This window comes from Geotrypetes seraphini, chromosome 10, assembly GCF_902459505.1.
Source record: "Geotrypetes seraphini chromosome 10, aGeoSer1.1, whole genome shotgun sequence".
Classification (NCBI taxonomy): Eukaryota; Metazoa; Chordata; class Amphibia; order Gymnophiona; family Dermophiidae; genus Geotrypetes; species Geotrypetes seraphini.
This window is the reverse complement of record NC_047093.1, coordinates 18,242,480-18,267,703: the sequence shown is the minus strand read 5'-3', so window position 1 is coordinate 18,267,703 and position 25,224 is coordinate 18,242,480. Positions and strand designations below refer to the sequence as shown.

The following is a 25,224-nucleotide window of genomic DNA, read 5'->3' as shown; positions in this document are numbered from 1 at the left end:
TATGTGAAGATCTTTAGCTTTATTTTATGTTTTCCAGGTAGTCTGACCACCACAGTGACCCATCATAGGACGGAGCACACATGCTTTGAAGAAATCTGAAAAGCACTGGCTTCTATACACAATGACGTAGATAGGATTTCCAGAGGGTGAAAGCAATTCTTGTTGTCATGCTTGATCTGTAGATGCAACTGTGCAAATAAGGAAGTTGCTAGTTCCTGATCATTTATTGTATTCTTATCTACCTGTAATTGGTCTTTGTCATTATGCATAGCAGGTATGTAGCTACCACTGAGCGAGCCCAGCATAATGTCCAGAGCTGCACAATGGTAGCGACCATCCGCAGCTGATCCCTCCCCTGAAAGTCCATCATCCTTTCCTTCCTCTGCCCTGGCATCTTCTCCAGCACCCCCCCCCCTTCCTAGACATGTGGCGGTCACTGGCAGAAGCTCTGAACAAAAGCAGACTGAGCCAATCCTACCATGTCCCTCCTCTCTGATGTAATTTCCTGTGAGCAGGTCATGGTGCAGGGAAGAACCTGGCAGGGCCATCTCACAGGTAGTTTGTGTTCAGAGCTGCCTCTGAAAACAACCGCCATGTCTGGAGGACCAGCAAGGGTGCTGGGGGGCTGGAGAAGAGACCAACCCGGAGGAGAGATGAGACCTGGGGGAAAGGGGGAGAGACCGATCTGGTGCAAAGGAGAAAAAGACATATTAGATTTGAGAAGGGGGAAACAGATGGAGGAGAAAGACAGACATGGGAGCAAAGGGAAGGTGAAGAGAGGGGGAGAGATGCCTGGATTGGGGGTGTTGGGGTAAGCAAATTGAAGAGAGAGAGGGGTTGGGGGAGAGACTTATGGGACCAGTGGACAGGAGGGATAGAGATGCCATACAATTGGGTAGGGGGGAAGGGTCAGGGGTGGGGAGTGCAGGAGCAAGGGAAGAGATAGGTGAGAAGCTGGACTTGGGGAAGGACAAAGCTACAGAAGAGAAGCTGGCATGGAAGAAGCAGAAGAATAGGAATACAGTGGCATTGCTGGACACAAGGAGAGGAAAAGTGACAGAGAAGGATGCTGAATATGCGAGGAGGAAAGGATGGATACGGACAAAGAGAAAAAATGGATGGTGGACAGAGAAGAAATGTTAAAAGAATAAAAAGCAGAAGAAACACTGGAATGAAAGCAATGCACAGATGGACAAAGGTGGCAAAGCTTTTTTTATCTGAATTTATTAATTGTGTCAGCTTTGGGAAGTATGCATCTCTGATATCTTGCATTTCAGTTTCTATTTCTATTATTTATTTAGAATTACTGTGCAGATGATCAATTGTGCTGCTAACTTTATTGACCATTGGCCATCTTCGCGGTGTCTTTCTGTATTATCTTGCAAAGGTGTTCTCTTCTTTCCTTTAGATTTACTGTGACAGATATTCTATACAGATATATGTTTGCATGGTTTATTTGCTGGAGCTCTGAAGGGATTCCTCCTCCCTTTCCTTCTCAGGAGAGATAGTGTTATAGGTGTCCCACCTTAATTTTTCCACCCGGTGCCCATTCAGTCCCAGCTATGCCCCTGGGTATAGGACAGGACTAAAATGTAACATTATGCAATGCCTTTGAAAACGTTGAAATAATTTCTTTATTCCAGAAATTGTGTGAACTGTCAGAACAAGGCAGCTAGCAGAGGCTGCTTCAATTCTGAAGCGATTTTCAGCTGATGGCAGACACTAAAAATAAAGCCTATACTGTGGGACACAATTTTATAAGAAATTATTTAAGCATTTCTTTGTTCAGATCATCAGTAAAAAAAACAAAACCCAATAGTATGGGGTAATTTCCTAAGAGCATGTGCCAATGCCAGTCAAGCAGACCCTACCTCATAAGATAGCCTTACAAGAAGGGAAACGCATTAACACATGTTGTTAGTAATGACACACTTTAGTAAATAGAGCCCTGGGGGATAATAAAGTCTTGCAGTTACTGTGTATTAAATTGTCAAAATCCCTTATAGCAACTGTACAATCATTGCATTAACTGTAGGGGGCGCTCCTAGTATCTGTCCATACTGAGGAACTGGGTTTTTTTTTTACTGCCTGTTAATTGTCTTATAGAAGAAAACGCAGTTAGCTATGTTTATTCAATGGATGTTATATACTGTGTATTATCTGTCTATGCTAATTAGTTAATGTGTGGTAACTACCACTGCTTTACTTGCCCATCCCCATTTCACTTCAGCTGTTAAAACTGTGTTTAACTGTTAGTGCACACTAACGATTGATTCCCCTTAATCTATAAAATATAAATCCAAAAATTATTATATACTGAACTGTTTTAACAAATTTAGCTATCATCTATGTAGGTGATTTGGGAATGAATTTCAGTGTAATCAATGCCTGTGTGAATTAGCCTAATTTTTAATAACATGGGCTCAGCTGACATTCTTTTAAGCTATCGAAAAAAACAGCTCTTATAGAATCCTAAGTTTGCTGACATCAGCATAACTCGCGGGAAGGTGGTAGAAGCTGTACACTGAAATCATCAAGAGAAACCTAGAGAATGTTTCATTCTGTGGGTGCATTTCATGCCATTTACATGTTGTCCTTATATTTCCAAAATAGTCCAGACATGCTTACCCATGGGCTCTTTAATAACACCATAATAACCCGGTGCATCGACTGGATCTACTGCCTCTAAGAACGGCCACGCCATTTTGTGAGCCTAATGTGAAAAACAAAAAAAAAAAAAAATTCATTTCAGGAGAAATGATTTGTCACAAAAAGTGCACAGCAGTGGCAGGGGGGGGAGGGGGGGCGTTTTCCATCTCCTCAGGAAACCCAAGTACTGATGTGGCATTTGTGATAAAACACAGCTTGACAGGAGTTATCTGCTAGGATAAGACCCAGGAGGGAATGGACCTGAAAAGTGCATTGATGCTTTGACTAGGCTTTGCAGAAAAAATCTGTACTGTGAAAGGAGGGGGTGGGTGGGGAGCACGAATCTAAAAATTAACAATCCGCTCTAAGGGATGTAAAATAAAACAGCACCCCAGGCCTAATTTCTAAAGAAAATTCACACTTTTTTATATTGCCAGGTGAACAACAGCCTTAATTCAAACCAAGTACAATTTCTACAGGGTAATAGTCTAATTTACTGAAAGAGCTGGTCAGATTATGAAGTTTTGCATATAACAGAGAGGCTTTGTAAGTTTGAATAAATCTACTAGGATCATGATTGCTGAAAAGCAAAGTCTTTAACAGTAAAGGACGACAACTCTTACCAACCTTTCAGCATTTTCTGTTCAGACCCGTGTACTGGTTAATACAAAAAAACAAAAAGGCTGCCAGTAGATTATATAGAGAGAAATGAAAACAGGCAGAAAAGTGTGTCGCTTATAAGGAAAAATAATTCCTGCTGATCGATCTTGAATGAAGATTCGAGAACCATGAATAAACGCTATACAAAAATGATAATTGTAGTCCTTGAATGGTTTCAAAGTGCGGAAGTGCAAAGTGCGGAAGTGCAAATAAACGTTATTTAGATACATTTTAAAATTTCATGTGAATCAAGGTGGCTGCCCAACAGAGCTCCGTTTCAATCCTTCCTCAGGGGCAGAAACGGTTTCGCAATAGTCATGCGATCAGCATATGGCATCGGCAGAGAAAACAGTTACGTCATTTTTCTGCTGTCAGCCACATGGACTGTTTGCAATATATTCCAATGGGTGGGCCGATCTTCAATAATAGCAGAACATTTTATTCGCTTATTTAGGTTTCTGGACACTAGGGAATGGTTTAGAAACTTGAAAGAGATATGATGATGTGTGGAGCTGACTCATTTAGGCACATCTGAGACACCGTCTTGGCTTAAACTGCCAACAATTACCTAGAACAGTTGTCCTTTACGAAGCTGTCTTGACAAGATTATTTGAAACCATTCAAGGACTACAATTATCATTTTTGTATAGCATTTATTCAGAGCCCTCAAGTCTTCATTCAAAATTGATCTGAAGGAATTATTTTTCCTTATAAAGGACATAAGTGACAGTTTTGAGTAGGTTTTGACGGAGATTTCGGCAGTTGGAACCCAACCACAGTACTGGGTAGAGCTTTGGATTCTTGCCCAGAAATAGCTAAGAAGAAAAAATTTAAATTGATTCAGATTGGGCAGACTGGATGGACCATTCGGGTCTTTACCTGCCGTCATCTACTATGTTTTATTTTTATATTTTCTGCCCATTTTGTATTTCTTGGCACCTTTCCTTTAAGCAGATCACCAAATGCAGTCACACCCAAAAATCTTTCATCTTGCATTTGATTCTTAATGCAGGGCTTTATCCCGGCAGTCTGCAAACATGGAAGATGTCCATGCTTCAGAGATACTTATTCTTCTCTTTTGCTCTCAAGCAGGCGGTTAAACTGGTATTTCAAGTGCTGATCCACTGCTGCTGGTGCTCTTCTTGGAACAGTGAAGGGCACCCACTCTGGCACTGGCCTTGCCTTCAGAAGTATGAGATCTTTCTATGCCACTCTGCTCGCTTGGTGGTGGATCATAAAGCCTTCTCCTGTCCATTTTGGGTTTTTTTTTTAACATGTAGGTTGTCCTCACCTGTAACGAACGTAGCACTCTCTTTAGTCCCTCATAGTCTCTGTCAGTCAGTGGACTGAGAACTGTCATTGCATCCTCTGTAGACTGGCACTGAGGACATACATATTCATCAATAAGATCTGCCTCACTTTGCAAAATGCCAACACAGCGCCCATGATACCAGTTCTGACACCGGTCACAGCCAATGTAAAATCTGTAATTCCAAAAACCAAATATTAGTTCCAACCAGAGGTGACAAAGACTAATGACAGCACACGAAGCACTCCATAATGTTCAGCTGCACCAAGAAGACTGAGCTTATGCTGTGTGATTAAACAAGGGGCGGTGGGGGATGTGGAGGAGGGTGTGTGTGTGGGGGGGGGGGGTGTAAGGAGGAACTCAACCCCAGGAACTGAGATCCAAAATGCGGTCATCTATGATTGAGCATCTGTTTGCTGCTGGTTCTAAACAGCTGCCTGGTATTCTGCTCTCGCTGCACTCAGCCAGGCTACGTCAAAGCTATTCCAATGCACTCAGGGTCTCTTAAGGTTCTAGAGAAAGGAGAAAAAGAACCAAGCTGGTAGTATAAGGAAAAAGCTGCTTTTGCTTAATAAATAGTAGTAAAGAGGACTTATTCACTTTACAGATATTTCTATTGAACAAAAGCCGCCTTGAAGGCAATCGTTTTGCTCTGCTCCTATAATCTTTGAGGGGTGCTGTGTAAATGTCCATCCAGTAGCCCTACTGAAATGGTACAAGGTCCCCGAGTACACTGGCTATAGTCCGTGAAGCAGGCTGACAGCAGAGATAATTCAGTATGAGGCACCTGTTTGTAATCAGTGAAAAACAGAAGTACAGTATCTTGCATGAAACTTTTCATTCAAAAGTTAAATGCAAGGCAAAGCTTGTTATATCAAAGATTTGCCCAGTTTGGACTAAAGGCCTGTTTATAAGTTGTGTTTAGCAAATACAGTAGGATTCAAACTTTTGAAATGCCTTAATGCCGTAGTAACCTTTACTTTCTGAGAAATGCATCAGTTCTCAAGCTCTTCCAATTGGTATTCTCTTTTGAGGCTGAATGTGGTTGGAATGTATCAAATACCGCACAAGCTCATATGCAAGGGAGTCTCTCAGCGCAAAGCCAAAATCATGCTCAGGATACTCACAATGCCACAAACATTGAACATAAACAAACAGGGCTTGAACTTTTAGACTTAAAAGGATTGACAAAAAGTTCCAATTTCTCTCCTGCTCTCAGAGGCAGTTGGCATAATGGGCCTTATTTCTTTTTGGTGTGGGGCACAAATAAAACATTTATGGACCTTGAAGAACTACCCATCGTAGGGCACTGCATCAAATTATTAAAACAGGAAGGAAAAAAAAAAAAAAAAGGAGGTGGGAACAATTTTCTTCTCAGACAATTTTGGTTTGACACCCTGGATGTAGTCAGCAAAATTCATGCCCTGTTCATAAATGTGACAGCCTGCTATGGCTCTGACTTTATCGCCGACCCTTCAATTTTTCTTTCATTCCATGAGTGGTAACAGTTCTATGTACTTTTGACGCCCGAGTGCAAGTAGTTTAATTAATTTTTAATGTATAAAAAAAAAAAAACAGAGAAGATTTAAAGGACAGATGCACTACCGGACGATTTTTGTCTTGGAAAATACTATTCCTCAATCTAAAATGAGCAAATATCACAACTATCATACCAAGCACATAAATAAATAAATCAACCAGCCAGCCACCATCACAACCATCATACCAAGCACATAAAAATATCAACCAGCCACTGATCTAGCTACACCTTAGCCTTCCCAGTTATAATTTTATTTATTATTATTATTATTATTAATTTTTATTTTTTTTACAGTTTACATTACAAAATGGAGGTGCTTTACACATAATATATACATATAATGCAAAGTATCTCCAGCCAAGCCAAAAAGATACAGTAGCTGTGCGAATTTGTTGCGTTAATGGCCACGCAATATCAATACTGCTGGAGGGAAGGGAGAGAAATTTTGAAAATATATACTTAAAATGTTCTTTAGATAACCCAAGTCAGAGCAGTTAGCTACCTAAATGTTAAATAAGATGTTCTTAACAGAACTCACTGCGACTCATCATAAGGTGTTCTGCAGATACAGTACAATTCCTCACTGCTGCCCTCTTGTGCCCGTTTACAATCATTACAGATGTACACATCCATTTTCTTAGCCTCCTTTTCTGTGATGCCAACACATTCTCCATGATACCAGTTAGTACAAAGATCACAGCCAATATAGAACCTAAAAGTGTTCACAATGAAAATGACAAGGTCGTTGTCATTTCAGACCGTAAGGAACTTTGCTGCTTTCTTTTTTTTCTCTGTGCTCTAATTTATATCCTGCCACCTGGGGGCAAGGTATACTGTAACGTAATATAATTTATTAATTTGATATACCGCTTTTCTCCATGCATTAAGCGGTTTAGGTTAAATACAATAACAAAGATGGTGGGGGGCTTTGAGATATAAAGGTGAAATGTAAATCATTCTGATAAGCGTGCAAGGTTTGGATAAAATGTGTGTCATATATTTGGATAAAATGTGTGTTAATTACTAAAGTGTTTTTCAGCTGAGACATTTCTTTTTATGAACGAAATTAAATAGAAAGGAAAGGGTTTCAAAAATAAACTTTAGTTGTCAAAAGTAATTGCTCTAAATTCCCTTCAACATCTAAGAAGTTTTGAAATCTTAAAGGATCATTGTCATTTGGCATCAGAGCATATTAGAATAAAACTGCTCAAAAGTGACTTGGCAGTCCTACTATATATATATATCTTTATCTATATATCTTTATGTGTGTGTTATATTCTGTGGTATATATGCCAAATTTTCACTGCACTATAGTATTCAAGACAGATCCTGGAAAAAGCCTCAGAAGCCACAAGGTGCAAGTTCCACACCGGGGCTAGATGACTTCTTGGCTCCTCCTCATGTTTCTATCATAGGCCAAAAAACCCTTAAAGCTCTTGCAGCAAATTATGTGGTTTATGAGCAAAAGTCTTAAAGCTATTGCAGCTAATGGTATTACGTGCAAACAAACTACTTTAAAGGACTTGCATGATAACAAAAAGCAAACTGGACTTCTTTCTGGAGCTGTGATACTGCTGATAAGGCTCTTAGCTCTCTTTGTGGTCCTGTGGTTTTACAGTCCCATAATCTGAAGCGCCCAAATCAAGTGCTAAAGCTCACTGGAAATTGTAACAGCACTGAGCAGACCCAGGAAGTGAAACCTGAAGCACAGCCATGCTTGGAGAGGGGTGTCAGGTCAAAAGCGCGCCGGGACAAAGACACGCGCAGACAATTGAGCGCAGCGCGGAGGCGCGCACCACAGAAAATTACTGTTTTTACGGCTCCAACGGGGGGTGGGGGCGTGGGGGGGAACCCCCCCACTTTACTTAATAGAGATCGCGCCGCGTTGTGGGGGCGTTGTGGGGGGTTGTAACCCCCCACATTTTACTGAAAACTTCACTTTTTCCCTGTTTTTAGGGAAAAAGTTAAGTTTACAGTAAAATGTGGAGGCTTACAACCCCCCAAACCTCCCACAACACCGGCGCGATCTCTATTAGGTAAACTGGGGGGGGGGCTCCCCAACAAAACCCCCCGTCGGAACCCCTAAAAACTAATTTTCTTCGGTGCGCGCCTCCGTCTTGCGCTCAGTTGTCGGCGTGCGCCTTTGTCTTTCGCGGGGTTGTCTATGAACCTTGGAGAGGAGTAGCACAGCACATCAAAGAAATTAGAGCCCTGAGGAAACGATATTATTACCGTGAAACGTTGGCCATCGTCGGCAACCTACAACAGTGGCAATTTCCAGTGAGCTACAGGACTGCAAAACCATTGAGAGGAGGGGGGACCACAAAGAGAGCTAAGAGCCTCACCAAGAGAGCTAAGAGCCTTATCAGCAGTATCACAACTCCAGAAAGATAAGATCGGTTTGCTTTTTATTATGTAAGCCTTTTAAAGTAGTTTGTTTTCACGTAATACCATTGGCTGCAATAGCTTTAAAACATTTGCTCATAAACCACATAATTTGCTGCAAGAGCTTTAAGGGTTTTTTGGCCTATGATAGAAGCATGAGGAGGAGCCAAGAAGTCATCTAGCCCTCACACATAGCCCCGGTGTGGAACTTGCACCTTGTGGTTTCTGAGGCATCTGTCTTGAATACTAAACTGCAGTGAAAATTTGGCATATATACCACAGAATATAACTGGAGGTGTTAGTTTGAGTAATTGAAAGTACATATTTACCCCAGTTCCTCCATTGGAAGGTTAGATATATAGATATACACACACATCTTCTCATGTCTGTGTCTTTTCATCCATTTTCTTTAACTTGAAGGTATAAAATAGTGGTTATATTCCTACTAGGCAGAGATAGAATAAGGACAGTTAAATATTAGGTATGCAAAAACTAAATGGTGTTTGTGGAAGAGCTGTAAATGCAAGGATTTACATGTTCCTGCTCTTTTTGTGAAACATTTACAAAATTCACAAATGAGCCCCATCAAATTCAGCCTTTGGTCAGGTGGTTCCTCCCTATTAAAGGGGCAGAGCTTATTAATTGGCTGCACATGAAAATGGGTATGTTGAGTCAGTACTGGTTTTACTTCTATTGCAAAAACCCTGAGAAACTGATCCTGCAATCCAAAGCTAAAACAGGAATAAAAATTAGGCTTGGCTTACTATGCTCCTTTTGGCATGGACTATGAAGTCAACCTACTTATGGAAGAAGTTGGTTGGAATGTATCAGCAAGGAATTGTTGTCTTATCTCACCCTAATTTCTATTGTAGTTCCAATCTGAATCGCCCTTCCCGCTTGATACAGTTTAAAATGGGTGACAAGGAAACAGAGAAAGAAGCTATAGTTTAAATAGTAGCTTTGAATGCTTCCAGTTCATTTTCTAGCTATGGAATAATTCTTTTGTGCAAAGAGACTGGAAACATCCCACACAGGAAGCACAATGTATTCTGAAATATATGTTTCCGTGTGCTTGTTACGCAGGTTAATTTAATGGTCCAGACTGGCAGGATCATAAGTTGAATGTGCATGGCAACTGCAAACATTAATTTTAGAGGATACTGAGGGACTTACTGAACCAGGAGACTGAGAGGAGATGGACTTTACATTCTTTATCATTTATATTTCTCTGTTTAAGTGATTGAAGGTTACCCACTGAGTAAAATTTGGAAGAGATACCTCTCCTCTGAAGTGAAATCCTTCAATGCCTTAGAGTACGAGCCCCTCATGCAATCTCAGGACTTGAGTCATCACCTCCATGAAATGTTCATGCCCTGCCAGCCTGCAGATAAGCCAAAGTGCACTAGCCACAAATATATTTGAATTTTATACTTAATATTTTTTTTAAGTTTTGACCATAGCAAGCAAGAATAATCATGAAGGCCAAAGCAACAGTTCAACCTAGGTTACATGATTTCTTTTGACTGAATAAATTCCATCAGCTCTGCTTCACATTTTGTGAAGTTTGGGGGGAATTTTTTTTTTTTAGTGGGGGAGTTAGCTCATGCCTTTTTCAGTAGTAGAAATACCATGCTCTGCTGTTATATTAGAAGAATGTAGATAGTAACCCATGTAGGGCAAAAAAAGCCAAAACATTGCACAAACTTGTTCACTAGTTTTTGTTCAAATGAGAACTATCTCTTTCATTCCTTCCTTTCGCAGCAAAAATGGGTGCCATTTCTATCCTGCATCATCTTTATGTTAATAAAACACAAAACTATGGCAGTGCATGTATAAAGCAGTGCCATGCAATATATTTTAAATAAATTGTTTTAAAAGAAAAGGTCTGGGAGAAACCCACCCGAGGTTTAGGGCTTTGCTGTGCAAAGTTACCTGACAGACATATGCAGGTGGGGTTGAATGACTGTTTCTACCTCACCATAAAAACCTCATTATCTGGGTTTAACTTTTTCAAGAGAAAAATGCTGCTCCTTTAAATGTGCACCTCTGCCTGGAAGATGACCCTTTAACATTTCAGTACTTTTAATGTAACAGATGAGAAGGGAATGCATGGAGAAAGCATACCATGCAAATGTAATGATGTTGATCGTATACAAGTAGGAAATGAAGAACACTGCATGGAAATGGGTGCAAAAATGTTTAAATTTATGTGTGGTGACCTAACAGAACAAAAACAAATTCAGCCAATGAAAACAACAGTGCTACCAGAAGCTGAACCATACGCAATCACACTAACAGACAAGAAAGCAGGAGGGACTGTTTCAAAACATCATGCTGGTGTATTTGCCAACATTTTGTTCCGAAGACACCCTGACACGCATCTCTCTCAAACACCAAACGTAGAAAGAAAATCAATCTAGGCTGCTGAATTACACGTACATAAACATTTAATGGGAGGGACTGGTAGAATGCGCTGACTGGCAACCCTTGATCTGATCTAAAAAGCAAGCAACTGATGAATCTGCAAAAGGAAATGTATCAGAATGCTGCCATTCCTCTTGCTGTCATTTGCAGTCTAGTTGCTTTTGGACTGACTACGGGAAAATACAGCAAAATAAACAGGCGTGACAATTAGTGTTGTGTCTCCCTAAGTGTTGGTGTTTTAGCATTAACACATTCATACGGCTGAGGAAAGGCCTCACAACAGACTGCTGTTTCTACGCTATTTTTAAAAAAAACCCTTTTGTTCTTATATTTCCTTATCTTTTCCTCTAATAACTAGACTCAACTTATCAAGCCAATACCAAAAGGTACAAAGTGGGGAGTTCAGAGGTAATTTAAGATCCACTTGGCAGTAATTCTGATCACTGACTGCCGTGTGTCTTCTGTCTAGGACAGGACATATACGATGAAATCTAAAAGAAATTTCCTTACTCGAAAAGGACTTGCACTCAGTTGGTGAAAAAATTCTGAATAAGGCTCTCAAAAGGTAAGCACACAAGACCTCAGATCTAGCGCTTTACCTAGTGCTGGCCTGGCTACAGCAAACTCTTGTCATACTCCATATGAAACACGTATGTGACTGCATGCCACAATAACCACTGAATGGCAAATGTAAAAATGAAGAGACCAAACTAAAAACCAAAAGGATAACGCATGATTTCTGAATATTAGCATACAGTACTCTGGGTTCAAAAGGTGTATTTTTCTCATTGAGGGAAATGGTGAAATGATATGCTCCCCACTCTAAAAAGTTGTGTGTTTATTTTTATGACGGGCACAGTGACACTGATATTCAGCAGATTTGGGAGCCAGCCAGCCAAATCTTCATGACTGACATGCCCCCCTCCATTTGTTTGCAGACAGTACACACAAAATTTATCCAGAGACTAACTTGGGGGTGTTTGTAGTCCATGGTTTCACTTTGTCCAAGGTGTCAACATTCAGTGCCAGCCAGCCCAAGAGAGCTGGGTAACTCTGAGCAGACATCTGCCCTAAAATTACCTGGAAAATCTTAGCTGGGCATATTCAGACCATATGGATATTGGACAAATATTCAGGAACAGTTAACTGGACAAAGTTGCCTGGTTAACTTTCTCTCTTAGCAGCTTTTTAAACACTGACCTCAATCTTCTCGTTGAAATTTGGAGAACCCAAATGGGTCAATTTTGTTTGCCATCCTCAGTCATACTGGCAATGCTTGAGGCCCTAGGTTGTGGCCTTTATCTGCCAAAGAAAGATGATCTGAGCAGTTTAATAAACGCAGCACTTTTCCCACCAGGTTTTGGAACCATAATCTGGAACTTTATTATCTTGTCAGTGTTAACAACTCTTATTATTTTTTGATGGAGAAAAGCAGTACATTTGTGTGAGATTATGGTAGAAGGCAGCCTTGTGTTGCTCTATTTTAAGTCTGCCATTGCCCAGTTAACAAAGAACACCTAGAACCATAGAAAAGTGAAACCAAAGAACAGAGGAATTCATAGCAATGCCTGATGGGGAGAAGGAAGCGGACACCCTTTGATCAGGATAATGTCCTAAAACCTGGTCATTCCACTTAAACAGCATGAAGGGCTAGTGGGAAGAAGCCAAGTACTGCCATGGAAGTGACACAAAGGGTCAATTGCAGAATAGCTGCAGGCGAAAGTGTTAGGTGGCTGCAACAGGTGTAAAACATTGCATGCGAGGCTTTAGGTTCAAACATCAGGAGGAAAGAAACAAGAAAGCTCTCATCTTGAACCACTGCTTTATGCATCCTACAACAGTGATCAAAATATGAGCAAATCCATGATTTAAAATTGCTGAGTAAACATAAACCCAAAGTATTTGTCTTACTTGTTTAATGAAATATTTAAACAAATATAAAAAAATGCAACAGAAATGGAACCAAAGGGGAAAAGGTTAACAGTCTAGAACAAAGCTTAGAGAAAAAGGGCAGAATACAATGCAAGGACATAAGGCTTTGTCTTAGTTACTGTACATGCTGGAAACGATTACAGTGGATTCCACTTAACTTCTCTTCCTATAAGGATACTTTGCTTATAAAGACATTCTTTCAAACTCATGATAACGTTTTGTCCTCAGAAAGGGCTTTCTGTTTAAGCATCATTTTGACACAGTTGATTTGGAAAGTGGAAAAATACAAAAACATTTTCAAATGTTACATTCCCCTGTATATACAGGGCCTTTTCTGGAGGTGGTGCCGCTAGATCCCACGCTTCCCAGATTCTCTATGTACTGTTCCAGGGCCAATGAAAGAGCAGGCTCACTAAGAGGGTCAGAATGGTTTCAGAGACATCAGAGGTCCTAGTGTGTTACCCCGTAATTAGGAAGGAAATCATTAAAAAAAGTTTAAATCTAAGGACAAATACATACTACCTTCCCCCAATAATCATATAGAACTAATAGGTTTATGCATCTTACAGCTAGGATACATGCTAGATACAGAGGGGACAATTTTATACAGCATTTTCCTCATATAAAGCAGAAAAATCTTGTGGCTGACCACATCTAACAACAAAATGATGTGTACTTCAATGTACACTGCATAGGCATTCTCAGGGGCATAGAAGCAATATATGTGCATATTTTAACACACAATTACATCTTCTCTGGAGCATATATAAATGTATGTGTGAGCATGCTCTGGCTACTGGGAGTCACTGTAAGAGTCTAATTTATAAAGGCACATAATTGCTTATATAGATTTAAAAACAAGTGACTTTATGGACTTTTCACATATGCACCTTGCTATAAAATTAGCCTGAGGGTAATTTTCATTTCTCTGGGTGAAACAGTGCTGGAAAATTACTTTTGGAAAACTGTCCACCCAATACAAGGGTTAATGCATGCAGATAACTCATCTACCATACACGTTTATCTGCAGTGCGGGGAGGAATTCCTGAGAGGTGGGCCTTGGAAATATATGCATACTTCCTGGTAAAAAATACCCACATTAGTAGGTGTAATTGTGCATGGGTACTTTTCCATAGGTAATTTTCAAAGCTAAAGTAGTCAGATAGAAGTACCTATGGATTTTACCCCTACCAGGCAGCCTTAAAATTATCCCCTTGTAGTAGAAAATAAATCTAGCCTCGTATGCATCACCTGCCAGTTAACAACGATGTAGACTAGTGCTCGTTGACTGGCTCTGTCTGTGAGCCTGCATTTTACCCTTTCTGAGGTCAAACTCTTCTGTTTGTGACAATACAGAAGATCTACAGCAACAGCGTCACAAACAGAAAACTTCACAGTGTTCGGTGAGGGGACAAGGGGTCCAAAAACACCTGGCTCTAGCTGAATCTCCAGGGCAGTGAAAAGAAATGCAAACACATATATATATCCAACATATATACACACACCACATTCTCTCTAAATATAATATTAAAATCTTCAACTAAGATGTCAGCAGCAGCTTCATAACCTATAATCTGACCCAGAACAAATCAGGAGCAGGTTTAAGAACATCACAGTTTGATCTAGCACAAGCAGGATGCAGGCCAGGAACCTACTGCAGGGAGAAGGCGGACATGGCAGTGAAGGAAGTATTAGTGGCTTATCGAAAGAAAACACCCACTCCAGACTGTACATTACTTCTAACGCAAAATTAGGAAATAGTACATAATAGATACTAAGTGAAAAGGTTATTTTTTTTAATTGTTCATTTTTAAACTACTTAAAGCTGCTCTTCTGGGATTCTTCTTAACTGCTAAAAGCAGAATGTATACGAGTGGTCAAAATTGTGGAAATACTTTCAGTCTTTCAAGACTGCAAAACTTTGCTCGACTGTTGCTCCAGTTACTTATTTAGTCCTGCAATATATGATATTTATACACATTCTTTGATTGTTTATAAATTTTACTGGTAATATTTATAAAGTAATTTTGTGGATAGGAATGACTTTTAGTCAAAAAGGTAAGCAATCGGTCACTGTTTCTTTTGATATGTTTCATTTTGATGCTCTGATGTTGTCACAGTTTGTGGGTGTTATCTAAAGATCCGATGTGCAATATGACTACATTTGAATTGCTATTTTTCATTAATTGCGATCTAATTGAATTGTTGATCATTTATTAAAACTTGATATACTGCCTTAGTTGCAACATAATTCAAAGCGGAGAATATTAATTGTCTAAATGCACTAAAATTACAGCTGTATGCTAAATTTTGCAGAAGAGGCTTGACTAGTTGCCTAAAGAGAGAGCAACAGTCATAACCTTAAGAAAAGAAGGCTACAGTTACCAAGAGATTGCAGCCAAAATTGATCAAGGTGTGTCACCAGCCAGGGTGCTGAAACTTTGCAAGCATCAAAAACAAGGTTGGAACTGGCCGGACTGATAGAAGGCTACTGAGAATGAAATTAACAGCCAATAAGTCACTGGCTGAAAGAGGGGTGTTGGCATCAGGCTAGACAGTTCGCCAGACTGGTGAAAGCAACGAGCAAGAAATCCCAGGAAAAAGCCCTTCCTCAATGCAGTTCAGCATTGTAAATGTTTGAGCAGGGCTAGAGTATTCCAGTTGGACTACAGAGCAGTGGAAGGTGGTGGTGTGGAGTGATGAGACCTGAATATCTATATTTGGCAGGGACGGTGTTTGCTATGTTCGTCAGCAACAGGGCAAGGACTGCTTGCCAGAGTGTACTACTGCCACCATGAAGCATCCTCCGAGTGTGATGGTGTGGGTTGCATTTCCAGAGATGCTGTGGATCAATTGCAGGTGCTTAATGGAGTGATAAATGCTGACAAATACATAAAGGAGGTCCTTCAGCCCAAGGTGCTGCCCTCAACCAAAGACATCTTTGGTGCTGGTCGACCATGCTGCACGGCCAAGAAATGTCTCACCTGGTTCAAAGAGAACAAGGTTGAGTTGCTGGACTGGCCAGGAAACAGTCCAGATTCTCAATCCCACTGACAAAGTGACCGTCCAACAAACCTGAGCTGATAGTAGCAATAATCAATTCCTGGTTCCACATAATAACACCTATTGATCTCCAAGAAGATCTGCCGAGAAGATGTGAGGTAGTAATCGAGGCTAAGGGATATCAAATGCACTACTAGTGAGACTGATGAAGTCATTGGATAAGTGGACAAATTATCATTATTTGCTTGGGTAGCACACGAACAGCATTATTTTTGTAAAATGTGCCAAATATGCTGGTCTTGTTAAGTGATTATAGAGTTACTGTTATTAGTTAAAAAAAAATGTACATATTAAATACAATTGTGATGTTATATAGTCATGTTTTTTTAAAGCGTAATGCCTAAAATGTTAGTGTTTCCACAATTTTAGTCACTAGTGTATTTGTTAATGCCAAAAATGATCACCCCACACTGATCTGACTAGTCCATACCGGCTACAGTGTCATAAAACACATCACTCTATATGAACTGATCAGGCAACGTTTTGTGTGATTTTATGTGGGTGGAATCCTTCTAGCCATCCTCTGCTCCCAAGAGTTCTAAAGACCAGAAATTATAAGCAGTTATAGCCATTCTGAATTCAGCTGTTCATTTCATACCCTCCGAGTACTAATGAAATCTTTAAGCAAGGGGTGGTGGGTTAGGAAGCAGTCCATTGGTCTGAGGTCATGTTCTATTGCTAAAGCTATCGCTAATTCCTTAACTCAATGACGTGACAAAGTACTCACACAAAGAAAATAAAGTGGTGATGAGATGGAACAGATTTACTGAAATAATATGTATTTTTTTGAAACTTCATGGGATCCAAACATCTCAGTTCTGTGGAATTTGCAACTTATCCTGATTGTACTTTGCTTATCCTAAACAGCTAGAAAAACAATTTGATATATGAAAAGAATGTGATGCTCTGGACTCACTTCGACTCATCATATGGTGTTTTGCAGATGCAGTATATCTTTGTATCTTTCTTGCTTTCTTTTGAGGTAGTCGTAGAAATCATTTTCTTTTTCTTGGTCTTGGAAGTGGCTGGATCTCTCTCCTCCTCTCGCTTTCGCTTGTGAGACGGTGGGGGCAGTGCAGGTGTAGCAAAGGTGACTCTTGCCGTATGCTGTGGAGGAGGTAAAGCCGGTGCTGGCGGTGTAGCGGCTGCTGTGGCTGCGGCCGCGGCTGCTGCGGCCGCGGCAGCCGCCTGGGCTCTTTCCTTTTCTTTTTTAATTCTACTCAGGTCTCTCTTCAGTTCTTCCTAAAACAATAAGCAAAACAAAATGATTAAACTGACAAGAACAAGGCAGCATAACATGAATCAAAGCATTTTAAGGAGGCTATCTAAATTACAGGATACATGCCAACGCCAAAATGTCAATGAATCCACTTATATTTTTTTATTAGGTCTTCAGAAATTTCAAGTTTATTAAAAATTTGATATATATAGACACCTTTTTATTACATAGGACTATATTTAATGTGAGGATGGGGAGATATGTTATGTGATTTAATGGGTTTATTCCTGATGAATGGGATGGGTGGGGGAGGGGTCTTTTTAATATGCATTTGACAATAATTGTTAGAATGTCAAGTGATTTGTACGAATTATCTGATTGAATTTTGTACACTTGTTGCAAGAGTTAAAACTGAATAAAGAATTAAAAAAAAATATTTGATATATTATAATAATTTAAAAAAGATTTGGGGGCCATTGACAACTTATTGTAATGATTAGTTGCCTTTTTACATTGAAAGTATAACTATAATTATGGGAGGGGGTGGTATATAGTTATAATATAGGTTGAATCAATATCTATGAATATAGCACATGTATGTTATTTTTTTTGTTGATTGCAATATTTGTGAAAAGGGTGGGGGGGGGATGGAGATAATTTATGTATTTAAGATGACAATAGAAATAATTTCAAGTGATGTGTTTGATTCAATTGATGTAATGTTGTGTACTTGATGGAAGATGAAAAATGAATAAAGAATTGGAAAAAAAAAATTTGATATACCATCGTATCATTTATTTCAAGGTGGTTATACATTTTAAAATAGGGTAAAAACAGATAATATAATTTAACATAACTTTATTTTTTTTTTAAATTTTTATTTATAAAATTTTCATTCTTACAATAAATAAATAGCATAATATTTAGTTTATAATAATTATAGTTGTATGTACAATATCATATCATATATATTGAATCCCTTTCCCCTGTTATTTGTTTTTTTCATTTTTCCTCATATTAATTTCTATATTTCCCTCCCTAACCCTATATTATTATTATCAATGTGTTAAGATATCTGATCTTTAGAATATTTTGTCAATGGATCCCATATTTTCTTAAAATTTTTTATATTTCCTTGTTGTAATGCCAATATTTTCTCCATTTTGTATATGTGACACATCGAGTTCCACCAGAATGTATAATTTAGCTTGGTATAATCCTTCCAATTTTGTGTGATTTGCTGCATGGCAACTCCTGTCAATATTAAAAGCAATTTGTTATTGTTTGCTGATATTGGACTTTGTGTTCTCATTGCAGTACCAAATAATATGGTATCATATGAGAGACCAATATGATTTTCTAGTAATATGTTAATTTGGGGCCAAATTAAATTCCAATAGGCTTTTATGCAAGGACAAAAAAAAATTAAATGATCTAATGTCCCTACTTCTATTTTACAATGCCAGCATCTATTAGATCTAGTATTATCTATTTTTTGCAAGCGCGTCGGGGTCCATAACACTCTATGTAATAAAAATATCCATGTTTGACTCATAGATGCTGACTTTGTTAATCTTAATCTCCAGGACCAGAATCTTGGCCATTGAGATGCAGAAATTGTCTGTCCAATCTCAATGCTCCAAATATCCCTAAGTCCAGTTTTCTTTTTTTTATTTAGAAATCCATATATTAATTTATACCATTTTGCGGCTTGGTGTCCCAAGAAATCCGCCTGGAAACATAAAACTTGCAAACTATATTGGGTATTAAGATCTTTCCATTCAGGGAACCCTACCTGAATGGCTTGCTTCAATTGCATCCATTTAAAATATTGTGTTTTATTTAGTCCAAATTTATTTTGCAATTGTGAAAAACTAAGCAAGGAACCTTCTGATATGACATCATTCAATGTTCTTATTCCTGCATTTATCCATTGTTTCCAGACGATTTTAAATCCGCCAATTCTGATCCTGGAGTTTACCCATATTGATTGATTTAGAGATTTAGCTATTGGTTCTGGTGATAGGTTACTTATGTATCTCAATGTTTTCCAAGTATCTAAAAAGATTCTGTTATCTTTATATCTCCTAGGCATTGTTATGGTAATTAGATGTTCTGGATATAAAGGGAACAGGAGCTGCCATTCTAAATACAGCCAATCTGGTACATTTTCCATGAGATCTGGGAGGATCCAATACATACCCTGTCTTAAAATATAGGCTTGATGATACCTATAAAAATTTGGAAAATTTACCCCCCCTTCCACAATTGGTCTTTGTAATGATACTAAAGCGATTCTTGGTCTTTTCCCAAACCAAACAAATTTTGTAAGAATATTGTTAAGTTTTTTATAAAATGACCCCTGAAAAAATATTGGTATCATACTCATTTGATAACAAACCACAGGCAATACCATCATTTTAATTGTATGAATTCTTCCCCACCAAGAAAGATGTAATGGATTCCATTGCTCACACATTTCTGTTATTTTTTTCAATAAAAGTTTTTCATTCTCTTTGACTGTGTCTTCTATTGTATTTTTGATCATAATTCCTAAGTATTTTATTCCATCTTCTTTCCAAATAAATGAATATGGGTCAAATAGTCCTTTCGTACAATGAACATTAATTGGGAGGACTTCAGATTTGCTCCAATTAATTTTATATCCAGAAAAAGTGCCGAATTTCTCTAATAAATTAAGTATACATGGAATAGTAGTATCCGGTTCTCTTAAATATAATAAAATATCATCTGCATATGCAGAAAGTTTAAATTCCCAGTTGGAAAACGTGATTCCCTTTATCTCCTTAGTCTTATTTATTGCAATTAATAAAGGTTCTAAGACAATATCAAAAAGTAATGGAGACAAAGGGCATCCTTGTCTAACTCCCCTATGCAAATTAAATCTAGTTGATAAATTATTATTAATATATAATCTTGCACCAGGAGAGCTATACAATGTCTGGATCATTTTAATAAAACCGGAGCCTATACCAAACCATTGTAAAGCTTGATACATAAAATTCCATTCCACTCTATCAAAAGCTTTTTCTGCATCTAAAGATATTAGAAAAGCTGGATCATTTATATTTTTTGCTAAATTTAATGAGTGGAATGCTAGTCTAGTATTATTTGATGAATGTCTTTTAGCAATAAATCCTGTTTGATGTACATCTATAATGAAAGGAAGAGCTTTTGCCAATCTAAGTGCTAATACTTTAGCCATTAATTTATTATCCACATTTAATAACGAAATAGGCCTGTAATTTGAAACCAGAGTAGGATCTTTGTTTGGTTTTGGTAAGACTATAATTATCGATTCTGCCATAGTACCTGAAATATTTTCATTCTTTATTTGATATTGATATAAATTTAACAGATGTGGTAAAATGATATTTTGAAATGATTTATAAAATTCAACAGTATACCCATCTCCACCTGGAGCGGATCCAACTCTAAGAAACTTCAATGCTGTTTCTATTTCTTTTAAAGATATAGGATCTTCTAAACTTCCTTTTATATGATCCGGAATATTAGGTCCAAGAAAGGAATTTAAGAATGTTAATCCTTCTTGTTCTTTATTTTTATAAGAATTAGAAGTGTATAATTCTTTATAAAAATCAAGAAATTGTGTTATAATATCTTTTGTGCTGGTATGTGTGTTACCTTGTATATCTTTTATTGCAATAATCTTAGATTTTCTTTTCTTTGCTTTAAGAAAATTTGCTAATAATTTTCCCGCTTTATTTGAATTGCCATAATATTGTACTTGTTTATTGAAAATGTCTTTTCTCACATATTGAGAAGAAATCTCATTATATTTAACTTTTACTTTTAACAACTCTTGTAATGTATTGTTTTCCCATTTTTTAATTAATTTATTTTCTAATAATTTAATTTGTTTTTCCATATCTTCATATTGTTTTTTAAGTTGTTTTTTAATAAAAGCTGAATAAGAAATAATATTTCCTCTCATTGTTGCTTTAAAAGCATCCCATAAAATTTCTATATTAATGTCATCTGAAGAATTAAGTTGAAAGAATTCTTGCATTTTTACTTTAAGATCTTCTAAGAATTTCGAATCTGCTAATAAATCATTATTAAATCTCCATATTGAATTAAATTGATCAATATTATAATTCTTAAGGTTAATCCACACACCAGCATGATCTGAAATTATAATGGGATCTATAACTGCTTTTGATACACGCTGCGCTATGTTATTAGTTACAAAAATATAATCAATTCTTGAGAAAGATTTATGGACCTGAGAACAAAAAGAATATTCCCGATCATTAAAATGAAGGATACGCCATATATCTATTAAATTACAAGATTGTATTAAATTATCTAATCCTAAAGATTTTATGATTTTACTTGGTTTCTTGTCCACAATTGGATCCATTACAGCATTGAAATCTCCAGCTACTACTAAGTTAGAAGTAGCCAGTGGTAGTAATATCTGTTGAATTTGATTAAAAAACTCCATTTGGTTCGAATTAGGAGCATAAAGATTAAATAAATCCAGGGTTGTATTTCCCAGATCCATTTTAATATGTATCCATCTTCCTGAAGAGTCAGAATTTATTAATTTAAAATCAGCTTTGCATTTCTTATTTATTATTATCGCTACCCCTGCTTTCTTCCCTATTGCCGGTGAATAAAAACATTTTGATATCCATCCTTCTGTTAGCTTCCTAGATTCAGTGTCTCTTGTAGGAAATAAATATCTGCGTTTTGCTTATGGAGAAAACCTAATAATTTTTTTCTTTTTATAGGATGATTTAAGCCATTGACATTAATTGAAAAAATTTTAATATCCATTTACTTTTGTAATTAAAATTTGACATGAAATCATATGATTATTATTTTCAGATATCCACACATTGTAATAATATATTTTCCCCATTCTCTTTCTTCCCCTCTTCCCTCCCTCCCCTCCCTTCCCCCCCAATATTATCTGTGTATGCTTGGCAACACGCATCTTAGGTCAGGTATCAAAACACTCCACAAAAGTCCATTTCCTGTTAAGATTCAGATATAAGTCACAAATATATCATATATTACTAAATAACATTAACAATCCATATAATATTTAAACATTTTGCCTTTTTTTTTTTTTTTCCCCAATGTTAAATTTAATCTTTTCAAATATTATTTTCTGTATCATTTTCATATTTTATAACTATTAGTATATCTTATTAATTCAAATAATATGAAAAATATTGTAAATTTTTTTAAAAAAAAAAAATTCATATATATCACCTTTATATTTTCTAATTCTATTTCTTTATAATATTTTTAAGTAATATATAAGTTTATGAATATATTCTAGATCCTTATAATTCTTTTAAACTTATATATTATATAATGAGATGTTTCATTTCTTTGGAAAATAAACAATGTTTCACATATGTGTGCTACTTGTACTATGTGATTTTTTTTTTTTTCCCGTTCCAGAGCTTCCTTCCTTCATTATACAGAGTCATACCTCATTCATATAACATACTTCCTAGTTTCATTTTTAAGATATATCAAAGTTAAAGATGTGTCATTCCATTATCTTATTCATCCAAGTAAATATTATTTTTTCTTCCTTTCTTCTTCTTCGTATTTTTTATATCCAGAGTATTATTCATTTCTTTTCAATAGTTTGTTAATTCCGAATAAGTTCCGGTTCCAGCGACGATCTAATTTTAGTTTATTTTGTGATCTTTCATCCGATGTAATCCTTTATCTTTTATTGTCAAGTCTAGTAGTTTATTTATTCATATTTGTTCATAGTTCATCCGGTTTTAAGAGTTATTCTTTACATGTATTTCCTTTTGCAAGGACTTCTGGGATTTGTAGTTCCATTGAATCAGAGAAAGGATTTTTAATAGGTTTATTCTTCCTGTATTGTCTTCTGAGAAGTGGGTTATATATACATACATAGATCTTCATTCATTCTTACATACATTCCATAGGAAGAAAGCTCTGGACCATGATTCAATCACATAATAGTATTTAGGATCTGCTCATTACAGCATTTATTATTATTAATATCAATAGTTAATTTATTTATTAACTTTCTAAAACCAATTAAGGGCTTATATCTCGTTTTTATATTCAAGTTCTTATTTATTATCTAATAAATATTATATTCTTCCTTGTTTAAAAACTATATTACTTTTATCTAAGATCTTGTATACTTATATGTTAATTTATCATTTAAAGAATCATTCCATTCTAGAATGTAGGAATTTTTTGAACAGAGTCAAAAACATTCTATACCGTTTTTCATCTGCTAAATACTTATTATATTCAATCAATAATTTCAAAAAATACAAGGTGATATTAGCTCTTCTTAATACATATCATTTCCCCTACCTGTTTATATTATAAGACATTCAAACTTGACATTCATTATAATAAAATAAAGAAAATTAAGATGACATTGGCATTTCCTGGTTTAGTATATATTTTTGTAGCTCTTCAGGATTATCAAAGGTTAAAGTTTTGTTTGCTATGGTTACTTTCATATTTGCTGGGTATACAAGACCAAATTTTGCTCCCAGTTCACGTAGTTGTGGTCTCAAATCCAGCAGTTTCTTTCTTTTAATTGCTGTGCTTTTTGCAAAATCCGGGACAAAGTGAATACGGGCATCTTGATATTGTAAACCTTTATTCTGTTTTGCAAGATGAAAAATTTCCATGACCTGTTGGTGGCGTAGTAGTTTAAATATCAGTGGCCTCGGTCCTTGATGCTTTTCTGATCTCTTTGTTGGCACTCTATGTGCTCTTTCAATCTCTATGGGATATTTAGTTTGTAGAGGAAGTAGTTTTGGTAATAAGTTTTCTATAAAGGTCACCGGATTCCCCTTTTCTGCTCCTTCCGGTAAACCTATCAGACGAACATTGCTTCTTCTCTCACGATTCGAGTAATCCTCCAGTTCTTTAGTAAGTGTTTCAATTTTCTTTTTTTCAGTTTTTGTGTTTAAAATTTCTTCTTCAACAGTTATCATTCTTTCTTCTAAATCGTTAGATTTTAATTCGATTAGATCCATCTTTTTATTTAATGTTGAAACATCATCTGTTAATTCTGTAACTTTTTTTGTGAGAATTGAAAGCATTTGTTTGATTTCTTTAAGTTCTTTCATTACTTCTGGATCTGCGGTTTTGGATCCTGTCTCTTGTTCGGGCTTTGCTCTCTTGCTGCTTCCAGAGACTGCGAAGTCGTTTTTATTTTGCTTTCCTGACGCCATCGAGTTTATTTTTATCATAAATTTAATCTTAATTCTTCAAATTTTTGCGACTTTTTTATTCTTTCAAGGACTTTTTATATGGAGCTCTTCTGCTAACCGACCTCCTTCATGCGTGTCCAAGCCACGCCCCCCAATTTAATTTAACATAACTTTAACAAAAATAACATAAGCGACTAGACAAACAGGTACGAATGGAAAAAGGGGAGAACTACAATGGATAAAGAAAAATGAGGTATAAGGGCATAAACAAAAGGGCGGGGTTAAAAGTAACTCAAAACCATTGGAAAAAAATTTGGGGGGGGGGGGAACAGCAATTGGAAAACCATTACATTTCCTGAGACTGATTTGGATGTGGTCTTAGATGAGATGATTTCAAATTAAGAATATTTCCCCCTGGGAGATTCTCTCTGTGTGTCCGAGTTACACAAGGTTTGGATGCAGATTACGCCTCGCCAGGATTTGAGTGATCTGGTAATGCATTGGACCTCCAACTTGGTATAGTCCATCATTATTTATAGATCTTTTAGAGTGGACTTCTAGCATTCCTAATTTGACATTGATATCTTATTCAATATCTTCGTAAATGACCTGGAAGAAGAAACGACCAGTGCTATCATCAAGTTTGCAGATGACACAAAACTATGCCGAGCAATCAGGTCACAAAAAGACAGCGAAGAACTCCAGAGAGATTTGAAGCAACTTGAGAGATGGGTAGAAAATTGGCAGATGAGTTTTAATGTAGAAAAATGCAAAGTGATGCACCTGGGCAGTAAAAACAAGGAGCATGGGTACAAACTGT

General features: G+C 37.0%; 1 protein-coding gene across 9 annotated transcripts in view; it reads right to left on the bottom strand.

Annotated features, from left to right (window-relative positions):
- The window catches only part of BPTF (bromodomain PHD finger transcription factor), a 232,412-nt gene that overhangs the window by 17,519 nt on the left and 189,669 nt on the right, over positions 1–25,224 (bottom strand). For 5 of the 9 annotated variants that reach the window (XM_033961417.1, XM_033961419.1, XM_033961420.1 and 2 more), the window contains 4 exons: positions 16,879–17,204; positions 6,697–6,870; positions 4,601–4,793; positions 2,629–2,713 (listed from right to left, as the gene is read on the bottom strand). In XM_033961417.1, the coding sequence (XP_033817308.1) occupies positions 2,629–2,713; positions 4,601–4,793; positions 6,697–6,870; positions 16,879–17,204 (778 nt within the window). Of the gene's footprint in view, positions 1–2,628; positions 2,714–4,600; positions 4,794–6,696; positions 6,871–12,246; positions 12,270–16,878; positions 17,205–25,224 lie in introns of those variants that run through there. The other 4 variants (XM_033961422.1, XM_033961423.1, XM_033961425.1 and 1 more) reach the window with 2 other exon arrangements.